General features: G+C 36.6%; 2 protein-coding genes across 8 annotated transcripts; one reads left to right on the forward strand and one right to left on the reverse strand.

The window, feature by feature from the left end:
* Positions 1–810: 810 nt before the first annotated feature.
* On the forward strand, positions 811–13,375 carry LOC106577959 (butyrophilin subfamily 2 member A1). 7 transcript variants are annotated; one of them, XM_082965243.1, is made up of 11 exons: positions 811–938; positions 4,873–4,952; positions 5,390–5,728; positions 5,874–6,161; positions 6,771–6,890; positions 7,088–7,114; positions 7,288–7,323; positions 7,431–7,478; positions 7,574–7,600; positions 9,564–9,590; positions 12,249–13,375. In XM_082965243.1, exons 2-11 carry the CDS (start codon positions 4,880–4,882, stop codon positions 12,251–12,253), a joined length of 990 nt encoding a protein of 329 aa, XP_082821369.1. In that variant the 5' UTR covers positions 811–938; positions 4,873–4,879; the 3' UTR covers positions 12,254–13,375. The 7 variants fall into 7 exon arrangements, with proteins under 7 accessions (XP_082821369.1, XP_014011920.3, XP_082821370.1 ...); XM_014156445.3 differs by lacking the exon at positions 12,249–13,375 and adding an exon at positions 9,990–11,385; XM_082965241.1 differs by lacking the exons at positions 811–938; positions 12,249–13,375 and adding exons at positions 2,285–2,502; positions 9,990–11,385.
* Positions 11,803–19,953, reverse strand: LOC123723801 (butyrophilin subfamily 1 member A1-like). The gene is made up of 6 exons (XM_082965245.1): positions 19,698–19,953; positions 18,182–18,337; positions 14,961–15,011; positions 14,693–14,725; positions 13,874–13,891; positions 11,803–12,741 (listed from the first exon to the last, which is right to left on the reverse strand). The coding sequence occupies exons 3-6, from the start codon at positions 14,965–14,967 to the stop codon at positions 12,212–12,214; spliced, it is 588 nt and encodes a 195-aa protein (XP_082821371.1). The 5' UTR covers positions 14,968–15,011; positions 18,182–18,337; positions 19,698–19,953; the 3' UTR covers positions 11,803–12,211.
* Positions 19,954–21,146: the final 1,193 nt, after the last annotated feature.

Consider the following 21,146-nt stretch of genomic DNA (forward strand, 5'->3'; position numbering starts at 1 on the left):
CCAAGATGTATGTTGAATTCGCATAGCAGGCTTTATAGTGAGCTGATTTCCCACAGTCAAAGTCTTGCAATAAGAGCTAAGATGCTAATATTTGTGTAAACCCTACACAGTTGTGTTCTGTGAGTGTCACTGAGTAGGTTGATACCCCATTTCATGGGTGCACGATGCATAGGTTAGGCTGTATGTTGCAATATGAATGTTCATTACTCAAGGGTAGTTCATGGACCCAACTTCTTAGCCCTTTGACCTCCTCCTCCTCACTCTTACTTATAAAGTACCTACATAACAGTGGCACTATGCAAAACAGTGTTTTGAAGATCTGTTTAGTCATGATTGGGGCAGCAGGTAGCCTAGTGGTTAGAGAGTTGAGCCAGTAACTGAAAGGTTGCTAGATTGAATCCCTGAGCTGACAAGGTAAAAATCTGTCGTTCTGCCCCTGAACAAGGCAGTTAACCCACTGTTCCTAGGCCGTTGTTGTAAATAAGAATTTGTTCTTAACTGACTTGCCAAGTTAAATAATTAAAAAATGACTGCTCATACATTTACTCTTCAGACTCCTCCAGAGGGAGCCTCTAAACCATATATTTGGAATTGAAGTTATGCAAAAATTAACTTAATATACAAGTTAGTGTTTATTATGGTCTATGCACAGTAAATAAAGGCATTCTAACTTTAAAACCCACCTGACTGCTTGAATCTTAGTTTCTTCAAACCATTTCACACTTTTGTTGGATTCGATTTAACCTGTAGTTTTTTTTATGATTCCCCATTTCAGCGAACCGTTGGAAGCTCCCGACACAATGATTGCTCAAGGATATCCAAAGTCTATTGATGGTTAAACATTAATCATTGTAATAAAATGCTCTACGGAGAAAAGGAAAGAGTTTGACTTATCTTCAACAGACTCTGCATTTTAAACATGCCGTGGCAGCGTACAGGTAACAATTTCTATCCATTAATTTATAAACGCATATGATGAGTTTCATTCCATAACGCTATATATCCATTTTCAGAAATGCTAGTAAATTCACTTTTATTGTTTCAAAAAATGATGAAAGAGATTGGTGTGGTGTTTTTTCACTATCTTATCACGGCATCGGGTTGTCCAATGACTGACATGTTTTTCTTTAAAGTCTATAACTTGATGGTTTCATTCCAGAGGCAAAAAAAACATGTTATAAAAATGCTATACAGTATCAGTCAAAAGATTGGACACACCTAATTATTCAAGGGTTTTTCTTCATTTTTACTATTTTTTACATTGTAGAGTAATAGTGAAGACATCAACACTATGAAATAACACATATGGAATCATGTCGTAACCAAAAAAGTGTTAAACAAAGCAAAATATATTTTAAATTTGTGGTTCTTAAAAGTAGCCACCCTTTGCATTGATGACAGCTTTGCACACTCTTGGCATTCTCTCAACCAGCTTCATAAGGTAGTCAGCTGGAATGCATTTCAATTAACAGCTGTGGAATTTCTTTCCTTTTTAATGTGATTTAGCCAATCAGTTGTGTTATGATAAGGTAAGGTTGGTAAACAGAAGATAGCCCTATTTGGTAAAAGACCAAGTCCATATTATGGCAATAACTGCTCAAATAAACAAAGACTATTGACAGTCCATCATTACTTTAAGACATGAAGGTCAGTAAATCCGGAAAATGTCAAGATCTTTTAAAGTTTCTTCAAGTGCAGTCGCAAAACCCATCAAGCGCTATGATGAAACTGGCTCTCATAATGACTGCCAGAGGAAAGGAAGATCCAGAGTTACCTCTGCTGCAGAGGATAAGTTCATTAGAGTTACCAGCCTCAGACATTGCAGCCCAAATAAATGCTTCACAGAGTTCAAGTAACAGGCACATCTCAACATCAACTGTTCAGAGGAGACTGCGTGAATCAGGCCTTCATGGTTGAATTGCTGCAAAGAAACCACTACTAAAGGACACCAATAATAAGAAGAAACTTGCTTGGGCCAAGAAACACAAGCAATGGACATTAGACCAGTGGCAATCTGTCCTTTGGTCTGATGAGTCCAAATGTAAGATTTTTGGTTCCAACCGCCGTGTCTTTGTGAGACGCAGAGCAGGTGAACGGATTATCTCTGCATGTGTGGTTCCCATCATGAAGCATGGAGGAAGAGGTGTGGGGGTGCTTTGCTGGTGACACTGTTATTTATCTAAAATGTAAGGCACACTTAACCAGCATGGCTACACACAGCATTCTGCAGCGATATTCCATCCCATTTGGTTTGTGCTTATTGGGACAATCATTTATTTTTCAGAAGGACAATGACCCAACATACCTCCAGGCTGTGTAAGGGTTATTTTACCAAGAAGGAAAGTGATGGAGTGCTGCATCAGATGACCTGGCCTCCACAATCACCCGACCTCAAGCCAATTGCGATGGTTTGGGATGAGTTGGACCACAGAGTGAAGGAAAAGCAGCCAAGTGCTCAGCATTTGTGGGAACTCCTTCAAGACTATTGGAAAAGCATTACAGGTGAAGCTGGTTGAGAGAATGCCGGTAGTGTGCAAACCTGTCAACAAGGCAAAGGGTGGCTACTTTGAAGAACCTCAAATTTAAATGTATATTTAATTTGTTTAACACTTTTTTGGTTACTGCGTGATTCCACATGTGTTTTTTCATGGTTTTGATGTCTTCACTGTTATTCTACAATGTAGAAAAAGTAAAAATGAAGAAAAACCCTTGAATGAGTAGGTGTGTCCAAACTTTTGACTGGTACTGTATGTCCGCCTCCCTCTCAGGGAATGAAGTACTACTGCTAGTAGTCCTGCTAGGTTTTACAAAGTACATTTTTACAAATAACAACATATTTTATATGAACTGTACAAATTATACATTTGTGACGTTATTTAAATAAAAGTATTCAATACGGTAATATGATATCTGTATGGTATGTAAAACATTTACATTTTACATTTTATCCAGAGTATTCATCTTAAAATAGTTAGATGAGAACCTAATTTCACAGTCAAATAAAAAAAAAAATATATATATATATGTATATATATATGATACAATCATTCCATTCCAGCTAAACAATGGATATATACAATTCTGAAAAATAAGAAAATGAATCATACACATCTAAAATCTATCAATAATAAATCTGAGAACAGTAATATTTTACACACACATAAAGGTACCCATAACATATAATTTCTGATGAAAAAACACCACTAAGAAACATGTGTAGATATAGAAATAATATATTTAGATATGCTAGTCTTGTCATCTGTTGCAACAGGACTTTTTAGACCTAATATATTCAAACATTTTTGTATTCATCACATCCTTGTTTTGGTCTGTAATACATTTCTTCTTCTTCTTTGGTGAGGATTAACGATGGGTGGCATCCAATATTATTTGCATTGCCACCACCAACAAGACTGGAGTATACAGTATATATTCATTATACATTGTGATACAAAATGGGAACAGGAAAAAAACTACCATGCCAACTAACCCTACACTCATTAAAAACCCACAATCCTATTCCCCTATTTAACCCTATATAATTCTACACCAGGCCTACCGCCTGGGAGGACGGAACACTACCACTCAACACCCGCTGCAACTCTTCTGCAGTAAAACCTCGCAATCCCAATTACTTCTCTGCAGCTGCCACCACAACCTCTACTTTCTATAACTAACGTTCCATTTCTGCAGTAGAGTTGATAACCATGGCTATGGACGCTAAGAAACCCACCTCACTGAAGCACATATTATTCCTATCACTATCCATTGGCCTACTCACCGGAATCCTCTCAGTATCCCTCGCCCTCTACCCATCTTCCTCTACCACTGCCTCAGCATGACACCTTCTGTACTACTCTGACCCTGGCAACCTCAACCTGCCTTTCTCTCACCAGACACATCCAACTGCAAACACCATGGGCACCCTCACAGCTAACACACAGCTAACACAACTATACATTCCTTCGTCTCATGCGCTCCTGCACATCTAGGAATCTCCTTCCTACACACTGCTGCAACATGACCATAAGCGTAATGGGTTCGGGACAAAAGCTCTCACGGGATTACTGACACATCCTAACTTAACTTTGTCGGGTAAAGACTCCGCATAAAAACTCATCAGGACAGACAGTCTTCTCTGTCACCACGCTCTCCACCAGGTCTGCTTCGCACCAAACGTTGGGCGTCACATTCACCAGGAATCTTCCATTTCAATTGCTCCTCCTCAACACTTAATGCCACCCAGTTATCACTCCTTTCAATGGCACCCTGCTCCGGAGTTCTTGTCCCTAGGCGCTTGGTTTGGACCGCCCGCTCCCTCTGGACAAAAATACCATCACGAGTCTACCTCAAGTTACTTTCACCGACTCAGCAGTCCCCGACCTCTTCTCCACCCAACCTGACACCACACATGGATCCGCCAGAAGGTTAGGATCCATTCTCTCCAAAGGTCTCACTCCAACTCATCCTCATCATCACTGGGACGAGGCTCAACCTCGACCATCTTCACCACACCTGCCACCGCAGGTAATTCATCCTCAGTCTTGACAGATTCATTTTCGTCCTCCACCCAAGTGTTGTGATTTATCCAACGTCCTCACTTTAACTTCGGCATATTTCCTTCCTCCTCAGTTCCCTTTCTGTCGTCAGAATAAATAGCTTTTTGTTGTTGTTGTGAGAACTCAAATGTATATGAATTGCTGTGTTTTCACACATGGATGTCAATGCACAATTAATTTTAAATATTCTCCCCAAAAATGTGTGAGACCAAGTAAGTTAATGGTATCATGTGACTTTTTAAAGCTTAATATTTGTTTTTGTTGATGAATGAACTGTGCGTTTAACGGGACCTGGATGTATGTTCCCTGTCAGGTGCATCATGGGACCTTTGATCCAGCAAGTCTGTTTGTTAACATTCCTCATCCTCTTTAATGCCTGTTCTTCTGTTGCAGGTAATTACGATTACAAGTAATATTTTATCCATGTAAACATTTACCTACACCTGCAACTTAAATATAATAAACGTATGTTCGAGATTGACTGCATTGCGGATCTACAAATCACCTTGCATCTTAAAAAACAACTAAATATTTTTATATGTACGTAGATCAATCAGATTTTCCTTGTGTAGCACAATGTCTTACAAATTTTTGAATCGCTCAAACATTTGTATAATGTTGTATTCAGCACGGCTTACTATTAAGTAGGCTTATAGATTTGTAAAACTATGTAGATGTCTATTTCTTTGATATTAGTGGTATATACAGTAGTATGATATACACTTTTGTTGAAACTTTGTGTCAATGTCTTGATACATTATTGCCCAATATGAGCCGCTCTTATCTTTGTGTCCTTCAGACTGATAACACTTTCTCCTCTCTCCCTCCAGATATGCAGCTTGTTGTCCCTCCTGACCCTGTAGTTACCTCTGCTGGTCATGACGTCATCCTTCCCTGTCACCTGTCTCCTCAAACCAGTGCTGTTGACATGTATATCAGGTGGTTTAAGGAAGGAGAATTCGCCAGCCCCCTGTACCTGTATTTGGGTGGAAAGGTAACAGAGGGGAAAGGCTATGAGGGTAGAGTGAGTGTGTTCACTCAGGAGCTGGAGAAAGGCAATATATCACTGCTGCTGAATAATGTCATGGCTTCTGAAAGGGGAAGCTACAAATGCCATGCCAGCTACATGGACTGGATTCAGGAACTGCCTGTTGTGCTACAGGTTAAACGTAAGTAAATAAGAACTCATTCAGTAGGAGGATCAATTTAATCCATTCCTGTCTAGTGCAGAATCATCAAAGCAGATCAACAGAAAGTAGAGTATTGTAGATTTTACAATAGGGTAAAACTATTTTTTCATCTGTTTCTTTACAGAGCAGGGCAGTGTCCCCAGGATCTCCATGAGGAAGCACCACAGAGTGTTCATCCAGCTCAGCTGCAGTTCAGAGAACTGGTACCCAGAGCCTGACATGCTGTGGACGGACAGCAGTGGGAAGGAGATCACCTCAGCAGAGACAGAGAGACCCAAACAGAAGGAGGGGGGTGACCTGTACTCCATCACCAGTCACATGAGAATAGGGATGGACCAACTGGAGGGGGTCACCTGTGTGGTGATGTCACAGTACCAGGGAACCAAGATGGAGTCTACACTGCAGATGACTGGTGAGTTTATTAACTGGAATATACTGTAGACCAGGAATGGACAACTGGCAGCCCCCCTTTCGTTGGCCCGCGGACGAATTTGACCACCTCCAAAAAATCTCAATTTACTGTTGAGATTTAGAATAATAGAATACTGGAGGTGAAATGTATCAATTTGGCTGTGCATCAGCAGTCACTCAATTAGCCCATGTCAGCTATTTTATTATTCATTGGTAAGTTAGTCTAGCAACCAGCTATCGAAACTTGTAGTAAGCATGGTCGAATTATTGATTGGCGTGGGGCCTATTGATCATAAAAAACTGCAAACATTTGCCTCCACCCTATGGCAAAATGATGAGTTCCGTTTCTTTGTGGCCCCAACCCCCATCAAAGTTGCACATCCCTGCTGTAGACCAATGCCCTAAACAAGTGGTCCAGGGCCTGTTTGTTCATCATGTTAATAATGTGTAAACTTCCGACTCAAGGTACGGCTTATATAAGACTAAAATTAGGTTGGAGTGTAATTATGTGACGTTTGGAAAAATGTGGAATGTTGAACCTATATAATTTGCAGGACTAATGTATTGCAATAGTAATCTAATCTAACCTTTAACCCTGCTTGTGTTACAGAGGAATTCTACATGAGCAGTTTGCCAGACCGGGTGTATATCTCTGCATTTATGATTCCTGTGTTTCTGGGACTGCTGTGTATCACTGCATCAGTTTTCTCCTTAATCCATCAGAGAAGAGGTGGATCTCACTTGTTATCTAAATATGATATCAGGGTATAATTATACACAACCATGTTTATTAGTAGGTTCTACGATTCAACATTGTTGTAGGCCATTTCAGGTGTTATTGGAATTAAATTTCATGTACTTTCATTGTTGCATGCAATATTGTTGTTCAAGTACTTTGTGATGATGATATTATATTTTCACCTCCAGTTGTTCGAGAAACACTGAAGCCTTTGGGTAAGAAAAGATACTGGAAGATGCATTAACTGAGTTCTGTAACACATTTGAAAAACACCAACATCTCAAGTATCATTCTTTATAAATAAATAAAAAGCAATTGTCAAAAAGGAATTAAAATATCAAGTAATATGCTGTATATAAATATAAATTAATATTTATTTTTATATTAGATTATATGAATACAAAATTAAAAGCTATGGATCAAGGTATGCAATATTTATCTTCAATATATACAGTATTTCCTTAAAATTAATAATTTCAAACTGTTTTAATTCAAACCGAAATAACAACTTTCCTCTACTGTATATTACAGAACTCATCAAAAAGACAGAGGAACTCACTTATAAGGATAAGTTAATGGGTACGTATTATGTGTTTTACAGTTGATGGACCATTATTTATTTCACAAGTATTAAAAGTGAATTGATACAGTAACATGATTTTGTATTTTCACAGGAATTACTGAAACAATCCCAGACTCTGGTAACTATCGGCTTCTTTCACATTAATGATGAACAAACTTCAAGTGATTTGTCATCTAAATATATAATCCATGCAGTTTTGTTTTCATATATACAGTGTGGTACGGAATTATTGACACCCTTGATAAAGATGAGCAACAATGACTGGATGAAATAAATAATTAAAATACTGAGCTATGTTATATGTTTAAATAAATTGGAAAATTATATTATTTTATACTAATACAATTGCTCAGGGAAATAGATTTTGTATAAGAACTACTCTTTTTTTCAAAAAGGTAGATGTCAAAATGATTTACACTCCTGTTTTCAATACGTTTCAATACCTAAACCTTGAGAGGATTACGACACTGAGACTTTTTCAAAAAAACATAAGGAGTTGGAAAACACATTGGGAGGGATCTCCATACAGAAACCTTCCAGATCCTTGGTGTCGTTCATCTGGACTTCCCTCTTCAATTCAAACCATAGGTTTTCAATGGGTTTCAAGTCCGGAGACTGAGATTGTCAATGCAAAATGTTGGTTTTGTGACCAATGAACCATTTATTTGTGGATTGTGACTTGTGCTTAGGGTCATTGTCTTACTGAAAGGTCCCCTTGCGGCCAGCCTCCTGGCAAAGGGTCAGCCTCCTGGTGCTGGGTAAAGTTCATGATGCTGTTGCACCTTAACAAGGGCCCCAGGACCAGTGGAACAAAATAACCCCATAACATCAAAGATCCACCATATTTTACAGTAGTTATGGGGTTATTTTCTGCTCATGTATTCTCATTTCGACCCCAAACCCACCACAGGGTGTGTGTGGCCAAACAGCTCTATTTTCATGTAACCTGAACAAAGCACCGATTCCAATCTAAATGCCAATGTAGTTTAGCAAAGTGCCAATGCCATTTAGAGAACTGCAGGCTTTTACATTTCATGGATGAAAATCGAGCTCTTTTGCCACATGCACCAGTGGTGAGTTTGGTGTCGAAATGAGAATGTGTGAGCAGAACAGATTACTTCTTAGAAGGGTCTGCAATTATTGACACCCTTGATAGTGATGAAAACTGTATACAACAAAGCTCAGTATTTGACATTTTTATTGAATGTTCATATAAATACAGAAAATATATTATTTTATACAGATACTATTGCTCAGGGAAATATATTTTTGTTGAAAAAGTAATTGTTATTATTTATTGTCAAAAAGGTAGGGGTCAAAAATATTGACAATTATTATTGACACCATAAAGATTCTTTATGAATAAAATAGTCACATTGTTTGTGTTTTGTCCCATATTCCTAGAACACAATGACTACATCAAGCTTGTGACTCTACACACTTGTTGGATACATTTTCAATTAGTTTGTTTGTATTTCAGATTATTTGTGCCTAATAGAAATGTATGGTAAATAATGTATTGTGTCATTTTGGAGTCACTTTTATTACAAATAAGAATAAAATGTGATTCTATACACTTCTACACGCTACCATGATTAGGGAAAATCCTGAATGAATTGTTAATAATGATGAGTAAGAAAGTTACAGAGGGTCACATATCATATCCCAAAGACATGTTAATGTTAGCATGTCTTGGGGGTAAAGTTCTCACCCATCATTATTCACGATTGATTCAGGATTATCCGTAATCCTTTTAGCATCCACATTAATGTAGACGTGTATAGAAGCACATTGTATTCTTATAAAAGTAACTCCAAAATGATTCAATACATTATTTGCCATTCATTTCTTTTGGGCACAAAATGATCTGAAACGCAACCAAAACTAAGTGTTTAGAAACATTATATTCTTATTTACAATAAATGTGACTCCAAAATGACTCTAATAACCGCATAGTCATTGTATCATTTTAAATCCAAAGTGCTGGATTACAGAGCCAAGACAACCAAAAATGTGTCACTGTCCCAGTACTTTTGTGTTTAAATACTTACATCAATGCCTTTTCTTCTTCTCCTACATAGTTTGGAGCTTGATGGTTGATCATGCAGGTAATTATGAACGCTGTTATATTTCCTATGTGTCATGAAGTTTGCCGCTAAAATAATGCATTTACATTTACATTTTAGTCATTTAGCAGATGCTCTTATCCAGAGCGACTTACAGTAGTGAATGCATACATTTCATTTCATGCATTCTTTTTTTATTATTATTTTTTTGCGCAGACACACACATCTATATCATTTTATGTTTCACTTTTAACATATGATCACATTTCCTACCACAAATAAGATTATATTGTATTGTTTTTTCAATGATCATGTTAATTCATTATAGAACAAATATAACATTTTGAAATATACTAATGTTATTGGATTCATATTTTGTGCGAAACGTATTGGAATTATTTTTAACATTGAAAAAAAAATAACACCGAACAATATTTTCAGTGGATGTGACTTTCGACCCTGACACTGCACATCCCAGACTCTCTTTATCTGATGATAACAAATGTCTCAAATTTGGAGAATTAAAAGAAAAAAAGGATTGTGAGAATTTCAAAGAAAAAGGCCAAGGAAGCAGCAGCATGAAGTTTGACGAAGAAAACAAAGAAGACACGGGGCATTTTGGAGGAAAACCTACAGAAAATAGTATGTTAAATGCTTCAGGAAAAGACAAAGATAAGAGAACTGGATTCTTGAACAGGATAATGAAAAAAGGACAAAACAAAGAAGGTACTCTGAAGGTTGAGGAAGTACGCAAAGAAGAGGCCACTGAGAATTTAGAAGAAAAATCCAAAGGAACTAAAGTTAAGTTTAATCAAGATACGTGTGTCTTGGGAATGGAAGGATATGAAAAAGGTACACATTACTGGGAGGTTGACCTGGGGAAGAAGAGCCAGTGGAGTGTTGGGATCGCTCAGGACACAGAGAAGAGAGACAACATCCAAATGTATCCAGAAAATGGCTTCTGGAGCATATGTTACAAAGATGGAGAACTGAAAACAGTTGAACAGTCTTCTACTTTCCTTCCCATTGAACTGAAACCTGAGAAGCTGGGAGTTTTCAGTGGACTATGAGAGGGGACAGATAACATTTTTCAACGTGGAGAAGAAATGCCACATCCACTCCTTCTATGGCATGTTTACTAAGAAACTCTATCCGTTCTTTGGTCCTTTGATTGATTGTAAAGAGGAACTAAAAATCTCACCTGTGGTACAAGGAGACAAACCCTCAACCTCCGAGAGCTGTTAGTGTAAATAATGGAAGATGACAGTCATTGAAAACAAAAAGGTATTTAGAACCCAAAGTATATTATAGACACTTAAATTTAAGATGAAAATGTAAATCTTAAAATGTTGTTTAGCATGAAAAATACAAGCCGGTGCACCTGGCACCTTCTACCATACCTCCTTCAAAGACACATTTTGTCTTGCCCATTCACCATCTGAATGGAACACATACACAATCCATGTCTTAACTGTCTTAGGTTAAAGAAGGATTTTTAAGCCTTGTCTCCCGCTTTCATCTAAACTGATTGAACAGGTGACATCAATAAGGGATTATAGCTTCACCTGGATTCACCTGGTCAGTCTATGTCATGGAAAGAGCAGGTCTTCCTAATGTTTTGTACACTGTGTTAATCTATTTAAATGTAAAGTCTTAGTTGTTTTAATTACAATATGTATGACAATGTAGAATAATTGACTCACTCACTGTAATTATGTGTAGTTTTGTAATATTCTGTTTAAAAAAAGCTTTTCACTCACATTTTTACAAAATCTGTAAAAATGTAAAGTTTTGTGACAATTTTAGACATTTTAATAAAAATGTGTCATGATAATTACTTGTATGTTAGCGGATATTGGTTTAAAGGCCCAGAGGCCTCATTTGCTAAATATTATTTGTTTTTACATTTATTAAAATATGTGTGCGTCACCATAAAACATGTTTAATTTATAAATCCCAAAATTTCATGCAGAATTTATGTAAATTCCATATTTTCATTTCAAGTTAACGATTTATAAATCACATGTTCCTGTAGATTTTGTTATAAGCACTATTTAAAATCAAATCTGTGAGTGCAAACATTGTATTAATGATGTCCCAGAAGAGCAGTCTTGACATTGTAAAGACGAAGGCCTCTGATGCAGAGTTGTGCTTACCAATGGCTGATTACAAACCTTCCCAATCTATACATTGTTATGTAAGAGCAGCATAAACTGATTGATCCTCATGATCACAAGGAATAAACTGATACACATTCAAGTATTAAAAGGAATATTTTATTTTTCACAAATCAATACAGTGTACAGCATATGTGTATGAAAGGAGGCATAATATTATATATACATTATGCATGATTTCTCTTCTAATATCCGTGTGGTTTGAGAAAAATACAACTGAAATAGCTGTATTACATTCAACAAAGTTGAAGAATATAAAGTACATTTGAGATAGAAATCCATTTCTATAATAAGCAAAAAATATCCTACATTTTCAACAATTTCATGCACATGCCTAAATATTACTGAAGTGGTAATTATTCCCATTAATTACTTGTATAAGACCACTCAGCCAAGTTAAGCTTTCCATCACAATAAAGTAGCCTACTGACAGATGTAGAGGGCATCCTTTCATGCTTTACATTATTTCACATGTTTAGTTTCAATTTACAAAATTGTGATGGGCTGTTTTTCATACTTCCAGGGTGAGAAAAGTGGGCGGGCATCATCCTCATAACTTGGTCCGTTGGTAAATGAGTAGATGAGTGAGCTGTCTTCTGCATTGTAGAAAGTCACCTTCCTTTCCTGATAATCCACATAGATACCCACTCGGTGTGGAATTCTTTCTTTAAGGACATCATCACCCATGAATGTTTGAAGGTTTTTGCCATTGGAGATCCTGACTACCCAGAAGTCATTGTCAGGGCTGAGAACCAACTGTCCTTTCCTGCTAGCTGTTGCCCTGGTAACACCAAGTACCCAGTCCTTGTTCTCCTTTACACACACCTCCCAGTAGGCCCTCATAGCACGGACCATACTGCCCAACACGTAGGGGTCTTCATCAAAATGCTTGTCAATGTCATTCTTGTCAATCTCTGTCTGTCGTTCTCCTTTTTGTGTCACCCACTCCACAACTTTCCCATTGTGTGATATCTTCAGCTGAGAGTGAGCTGTTTTTCCATCTAGAACAACATCCACTGATAATAACAAAAAAAGAGAACCAATTATGTCATATTTGGTAAGACCTCATTTTCAGGTACACATATTAGCAACCGATTTGTGGTTCATAAGTGTGTATATAAGTAGCTAATAAGGCCCTGAGTATCTTACTAGCAATATAGTAAATTTATTGTAAGTCGCTCTGGATAAGAGCGTCTGCTAAATGACTTAAATGTAAATGTAAATGTAATATAGTAGGCCTTAATCCAGTGTTTTCTTATTCAAAAATACGTTGAAGGGGCAGTGCAGTCAAAAATGTGATTCTCCTGTTTTGTTAATGATATTTCAACACTATGAAGTCAAAATAACACTTTGAAATTGCGAAAATGAATATAATGCCCTTTTAGTTTAAGAGCCTGGAATTTCAGCCAGTTCAGGTAGGATGGAGTTTTTGTCCCACAGCATGACATCACAATCTGATCTGATTCTTATTATCATCTATTATTTGCATAATGTATCCTCCTACTTTGTGTGTATGTAAATATATTTACATTTGTATCATCATCAGACTGAGTATTTATTTGGCAAAATGAGTTTATGGATAATAAATGTTATGTATATGTACATATATACACACAGTTATTTTCATGAAATAAACACATTTACCAGACATTCAGTGATGATTTGAAAATAAAAATAAAAACTGCACTCTTAAAACTTTCACTCTTAAAGAGCAAGTTAGGTGAGATACAGATTGCTAGTAAGCTGTCTCAACATGGGACTAATAAACTAATACAATGTCTTTCCACATGCTAACCTCTCATCATTAACAATAACAGGGGAGGTTAGCATGTCTTGGAGGTATGATCTTTGACCCTCTGTAACTTTCTCACTCAACATTACTCACGATTCATTCAGGATTTTCCCTAATCATGGTTGCATCCACATTAATGTAGAAATGTTTTGATGCATATTTGATTCTTTTTTGTAGTAAAAGTGACTCCAAAACGACAAAATACATAATTTACCATTCCTTTCTATTGGGCACAACATAATTTTGGTTGAAGATCTGATAATACTCAGTGTAAATAATTTGTAAAATAGATAAATACTTTTTCACAGCAGTGTTCTATATTTAGATATAGAAAGAATATGATTAAAGCTGATTACCTTCATGTGAGCGTGCCTCTAGAAAAGAAAAGGAAACAGACCTGTTTAACATGTTTCAGTGTTATTATAGTACTGTGATTTGTTAACCCTATCAGTCCCAAGGCCTCAGCAAAAATCGGCTTTTCCTGTATCTGACTTTCATTTATCTTAATATCCAACCCTTATATTTAGTCTCACGATTAAGTGTTTTACCATTTTCCTTTCAGGACAACCAGGGCTACAAGTAGAACTCAAAACAATTTGAAATAAACAGTTGCACTCATGAGTTGTATTGACAAATTTCAATAATAAAAAAAGCTCAGCCAAAACAAGAACACTATAAAATGAATGTATATGAATGTTGTAAGTACAGAAATTGTTTGCTCACAAGGAAATGAATATCCAACTAGTCAGTGACAACTATGTAGAGTTTGGAGTTTGTGACAGAAACTATGTGAGCTTAATACGGTGTTATAGACAGTATGTCCTGGGATTTCCTATGACGTTCACTGAAGAACAACCCTTTACCTTCTAACAGCTCTTGTGTAGCTTGTGAGCGTCATAGAGCAAAACATTTAACATGTGCATGTTTGTGAGTCTCAGCTTTTCCAACCCTGGCCCCGGGCCCCTTCGGGACCTGCCCTTGTCTCATCAACACTGCTCTAACTCAGCCCCCTTTAATCATAGACTAATGGTTGGTATTTAAGGATGCGGAAGAAATAAACAAGGAGTTTAAAAAGGGTTTGAAGTCCAACATGTGGCAGTGATATGGTGGGACTCATTGGGTTAAGTTAATTTATGTATCGTAAAAACAATGGTTAATACTGATTAGCACATTACCATTGAGTGGGAGGTCCAAATTCATATTCGCATCTGTAAAAAATACAATACAATTACAACACAATAAAAATAATATGAGAAAAGTAATACATCTCACAATTCACTGTTATTATAGTACTGTTATATATTTTTGTTAACTGTAATTGAAACAGATGAATTTCTGGTTGACTGTTGCTTATCCAAGATGTTCTTAATTGAAGTGTCCTGTGACAAAATTATTATTTCCTACTGATGTCAGCATGGTTAAATACCCTTAATTTAGCCTCACCTTTCATTGAAACTGTCTTAGTCGTCTTGGGATGGGGAGAAATATTTGTACCTGTAATGGCAGTATATCCATGTGACTAAACTGAACATTTACAGTCCCAGTTAAAAGTTTGAATACACCTACTCTTTCAAGTTTTTTTTAAAATGTGTACTATTTTCTACATTGTAGTCTATTAGTGAAGACATCTAAACTATGAAATAACACATGGAATCATGTAGTAACCAAAAAAGTGTTAAACAAATCAAAATATATTGTATATTTGAGATTCTTCAAAGTAGCCACCCTTTGCCTTGATGCCAGCATTGCACACTTTTGGCATTCTCTCAACCAGCTTCACCTGGAATACTATTCCAACAGTGTTGAAGGAGTTCCTACATATTCTGAGCACTTCTTGGTTACTTTTTCTTCACTCTGCAGTCCAACTCATCCTTTCTCATTCAACATTATTCAAGATTTATTCAGGAATTTCCCTAATCATGGTAGCATCCACATTAATGTATAAATGTTTCAATGCATATTTGATTCTTATTTGTAATAAAAGTGACTCCAAAATGACAAAATACATAATTTACCATTCATTTCTATTGTGCACAACATAATTTTGGTTGAAGATCTAATAATACTCAGTGTAAATAATTTGTAAAATAGAGAAATACTTTTTCACAGCAGGGTTCTATATTTAGATATAGAAAGAATATGATTAAAGCTGATTACCTTCATGTGAGCGTGCCTCTAGAAAAGAAAAGAGACCTGTTTTACATGTTTCAGTCTTATTATAGTACTGTGATTTGTTAACCCTATCAGTCCCAAGGCCCCAGCAAAAATCGGCTTTTCCATTATCTGACATTCATTTATCTTAATGTTTAACCCTTATATTTAGTCTCACAATGAAGTGTTTTATCATTTTCCTTTCAGGACAACCAGGGCTACAAGTAGAACACAAAACAATTTGACATAAACAGTTGCACTCATGAGTTGTATTGACAAATGTCAACAATACAAAAAGCTCGGCCAACACTATAAATGAATGTATATGAATGCTGTAAGTACAGCCATTGTTTGCTCACAAGGAAATGAATATCCAACTAGTCAGTGACAACTGTGTAGAGTTTAGAGTTTGTGACAGAAACTATGTGAGCTTATTACCGTGTTATTGACACTATGTCCTGGGATTTCCTATGATGTTCACTATTGAACAACCCTTTACCTTTTTACAGTCCTGAAGGAGTTCCTGCATATTCTGAGCACTTGTTGGCTACTTTTTCTTCACTCTGCGGTCCAACTCATCCCTAACCATCTCAATCGGTTTGAGGTCAGGTGATTGTGGAGGCCAGGTCATCTGATACAGCACTCCAACACTCCCCTTGGTCAAATAGTCCTTACACAGCCTGGAGGTGTGTTTTGGGTCATTGTCCAGATGAAAAACAAATGATAGTCCCAGAAAGTGCAAAACAGATGGGATGGCGAATCGCTGCAGAATGCTGTGGTAGCCATGCTGGTTAAGTGTTTCTTGAATTCTAAATGAATCACTGACAGTGTCACCAGCAAAGCACACCCACACCATCACACCTCCTCCTCCATGCTTCACGGTGGGAACCACACATGCGGAGATCATCCGTTCACCTACTCTGCATCTCACAAAGAAAGACATACCGGTTGGAACCAAAAATCAATGTCCATTGCTCGTGTTTCTTGGCCCAAGCAAGTCTCTTCTTCTTATCGGTATCCTTTAGTAGTGGTTTCATTGCAGCATTTCGACCACGAAGACCTGATTCACACAGTCTCCTCTGAACAGGTGACGTTTTGATGTGTCTGTTACTTGAACTCTGTGAGGCATTTATTTGGGCTGCGTGGCAGTTGTAGTTAACTGAGTTATCCTCTGCAGCAGAGGTAACGCTGGGTCTTCCTTTCCTGTGGCGGTCCTCATGAGAGACAGTTTTATCTTAGCGCCTGATGGTTTTTGCAACTGCACTTGAAGAAACTTTCAACGTCTTAGAAATTTTTTGGATTGACTGACCTTCATGTCTTAAAGTAATGAGGAACTGTCATTAGTCTTTGCTTATTTGAGCTGTTCTTGCCATAATATGGACTTGGTCTTTGACCAAATAGGGCTATCTTCTGTATACCACTCCTACCTTTCACAACTCAACTGATTGGCTCAAACGCATTAAGGACAAACATTCTACAAATTAACTTTTAACAAGGCACACCTGTTGATTGAAATGCATTCCAGGTGACTATATCATGACGCTATTTGAGAGAATGCCAAGAGTGTGCAAAGCTGTTATCAAGGCAAAGGGTGGCTACTTTGAAGAATCTCAAAAATTAAATATATTTTGATTTGTTTAACACTTTTTTGGTTACTACATGATTCCAAATGTGTTATTTAGTAGTGTTGATAAAACTTTGGACACTTGCTGTGAAAAAGTATTTCTCTATTTTACAAATTATTTACACTGAGTATTATTAGATCTGATAAAGTGAGTAAAAGATAACCTCATTTTAAAACCTCTTAGAAAAGATATTTTTTTAAAGATAAACTGGGAATTTGATATTATTTACTAATATTATAATTGTCTGCTTGTTTCATATCTACAAAGTAGTTAAAGAAATCTGCCAATTCCACTTTAAGCTGTGTGTCCTTCTTTTTGTCCTCCATCCACTTTCGTGGCATTTCTTCAACATTCTAAAGGCCCCAATGTGACATTTTGACTTTTGACACAAATCAGCTACTTTGACCACTTTCCAACAACTTAGACAAAAAAGTTAGAGGGTATGACATCTTAGTCTATTTCTTTGCTATTCAAATCTTGGAACAATTTTTTTATTTAAATCTAACGATACAGCTCTTTTAGCAACAGTTTTCAAATTTTGGCATATACATGTATTCACATTTGTACATACACTAATTGTAAACTGTTTATTACTGGCTTATTGAAAGTTATTATTAGTTACTATTCTGTTTTGTTTTTGCATTATTCTGAGAAAAAACCTGTATGAGCATATCCTCATTGATAACATTGCATTGATAACAGTAAGAGAGTAAGATCAAATAATGTATGGAGGGTTTAAAGGGGATTTCCACTACTTCATAACCTCATAGTCTAGAGATGCTGGAGAAAATGAATATTATGTTAAAAAGTAAAGTGGTGTAAATGCCTGATTTAAGTTAGAATTCTGTTGTTTTAAAAAGTAATAAAGTATAATTAATGACGCTTTACCTCTACAGCACTTATACCATACCAAGAAAACCACTCCCAGGAAAATAATGATCAGAAATGTAACAAATCCAGCAAACCACACTTTGGAATCCAAACCATACAGCGTACTGGTTGACTCAGAAGTTGATTGCCTCTCGGTCTCTGTTCCATCTGCAACTGCAATGGTTAATCAGAATTAGGTCTTGAACTCAACATTTAAATATGTGTCCTCTTTGTTAGAAAATAAATCATCCCTCGGCTTTGATTAAAATAAGTGGTGGGTGAACTGTTATGATGTTTTTTGATGTAGCTTTATGGTTCAAATGGACAATGACAACCAACATGTGGACATGTGGTACCAGGGTGAATGACTTAGTCTGCCCTCATAGCCCTTCCCAAGACGTTACTACTAACTTATTATTATTACTACTAACCTGCCTGGGAACATAAAACCATGTCATCTCTGCATGCATCAATATTATTAAGATAATGTAAGATAATAAGCATGATTAGCATTCCTTTATTTTGCAAATACTCTTTCAACAAAATCTTTGTCAACAAGTTTACTTAGATATACTTTTGTGCCAGTACTTCAATGCTTAATTTGAGGATCCGACACCTCTCCGTTTTGGACTGTTTTGTTCCCGAAACCTATTTGGCCGGAACCGGTACATATCGTGGCATGAAATTTTTTTCTCTCACTTTTTGCAATGTAAAAATCATAATAAAAGCGATAGATGTTCATTCGAGTTGCCTCTTAGTTAATTTTTCCTTTCTCCACAAAAAAATGTAATGTGAAAAAGTAGATTTTCAGCCCGGGCCTAATATTCTATGAGCTGATTTGGTTTGGGCCGGCCCTTGTTTATGGTTTGCGCAACATTGTAACCATATATGCTTAAGACCAACGCGTGACCGAGAAGCGCGCCAGTATCTGTCACATGAGATTCACTTTATTCACTTTATTCGACCTCTCTCCGTCTTTGCTCTGACAGACATGAGCCTGTAACTCTCATCTCTCGCACTTCATCATTTATTTACGTGTAGAATCAAAGCTGCGCGAAGGGTTCTGGGGGAACAGTTTGTCAGTGTCAAAGTAGCCTGCCATTTTGATTATTTCTGCTGTATTAAAAAAGATTAGGACAGTCTCCAGTCATATAAAATGACGTAGAATTGCATTAAATGCGTTTTTAAAATGCCAACATTTTCCCGGTCCTTAGGTTACTAAACATGTTCCCAGTGTGTGCAACTTCTGTAAGTTCCTCTACTCTACAGCACTATGCCACTACGAAAAAGCGACGATATGCATGAAATGATTTATTATAACGTTTTTTTTTTTCATGCGTTCCGGTACCTCAGAACTCCCCACGTCACCCCCCTCTAGCGCTCACTTTTTGTGGTTCATTATGAACCAGAGTAATATGCAATTAAACCATCAAGACATTTGAAAGTATTATTAAATGTACGTTACATATCCAATTATTTCGCAATAGATAAAGATAAGCTTTTAGAAATTAATTAATTCACTAGAACCTCTTACCTGATTGCAGATAACAGAGTACGGAGATATAACGGAGTGTACGTTTCAGATATGAAATAAACGTTATTTTCTCCCCAGAGCTTCCTATAACAATGAGTAGTGTTTATCCACACCTACTGTAGACTTTGAGGTTCAAGGGTTCAGAGGCTCCCTCTAGAGGTTTCTCCAGCAGTAAAAGTTGAAACAGGTCAGGCCATACAAATGTAATTAAATGTTTAACGAATGGCCCTCTTCACATTTAACAAATCATTTAATTAAATAAAAATCGAGATATTGAAAAGTTATACTGAAAAAGTGCATTATTATAGCAAAAAAATATGCCTTCAAGCTTCCACTAGATACAACTTCCACTTGGATTTTTGCTGAACTATGCCACTTTTAACCTATATTAAAAAACTACAAAGAATATAGTCACACTCAATACTTATATTTTGTAAAAACATTTTTTTTAAATACAGCAAATCTGAGTGGAACTGTCTTTTATTTGATTTATATTTAATAATTTAAAGATGTGTAGCTTTAATGGATGACCATAAATTATAATTTACATTTTCATCTTTGGATGAGGTTTCCCAAAATACATTTATGCAATGTTGAGAGTTTAAGTTACTCTTTACAAATTTCATTATGGCCAAAGAAGGGATATTCTATCTTAGTCCATGTTCCAGAAAGGAGTGGATGTGGCACATCTTCTCCACGTTGAAAAATGGTATCTGTCCTCCCTACTAGTCCACTAACAGTTCCAGCTTCTCAGGTTTCAGTTCTATGGGAAGCTCATCAACAGTTTCCACTTCTCCATGATGACAACATGCTCCAGTAGCCGTTCTCTGGATACTTTAGTAGGTTAGATGAACCCAGTGGTGGAAAAAGTATCCAATGTTCATACTTGAGTAAAAGTAAAGATACTTTAAAAGAAAATGACTCAAGTAAAAGTAAAAGTCACCTAGTAAAATACAACTTGAATAAAAGTCTAAAAGTATTTGGTTTTAAATGTACTTAAGTATCAAAAGTAAAATTATAAATGTCTTATAATAAGCAAACCAGAAGACACAATTTCCTTGATTTCTTTATTTACGGATAGCCAGGGGCACAGTTCAACACTCAGACATAATTTACAAACAAATAATTTATGTTTAGTGAGTCTGCCAGATCAGAGGCAGTAGGGAGGACCAGGGATGTTCTCTTGATAAGTGTGTGAATTAGACCATTTTCCTGTCCTGCTAAACATTCAAAATGTAATGAGTGCCTTTGGGTGTCAGGGAAAATGTATGGAGTAAAAAGTACATTATTTTCTTTAGGAATGTAGTGGAGTAAAAGTCAAAGCTAGATTTCTTAAAAAACGAATACTTAAAAGTGTTTTTACTAAAGTACTTTACACCACTGGATGAATCTCTGTTCTCTGAGTCCTGTGTGACTCCAACACTCCACTGAGTCTTCCTCCCCAAGTCA

This window comes from Salmo salar, chromosome 18, assembly GCF_965601325.2.
Source record: "Salmo salar chromosome 18, fSalSal1, whole genome shotgun sequence".
NCBI classification, from domain to species: Eukaryota; Metazoa; Chordata; class Actinopteri; order Salmoniformes; family Salmonidae; genus Salmo; species Salmo salar.

Bases quoted from the DNA above. Each gene is read 5' to 3' on its own strand.
- LOC106577959 (XM_014156445.3), top strand. From the start codon at position 4,880: ATGGGACCTTTGATCCAGCAAGTCTGTTTGTTAACATTCCTCATCCTC. The intron at 6,162-6,770 runs GTGAGTTTATTA...CTTGTGTTACAG, and splicing joins GTCTACACTGCAGATGACTG to AGGAATTCTACATGAGCAGT. The intron at 7,601-9,563 runs GTAACTATCGGC...TCTCCTACATAG, and splicing joins TGAAACAATCCCAGACTCTG to TTTGGAGCTTGATGGTTGAT.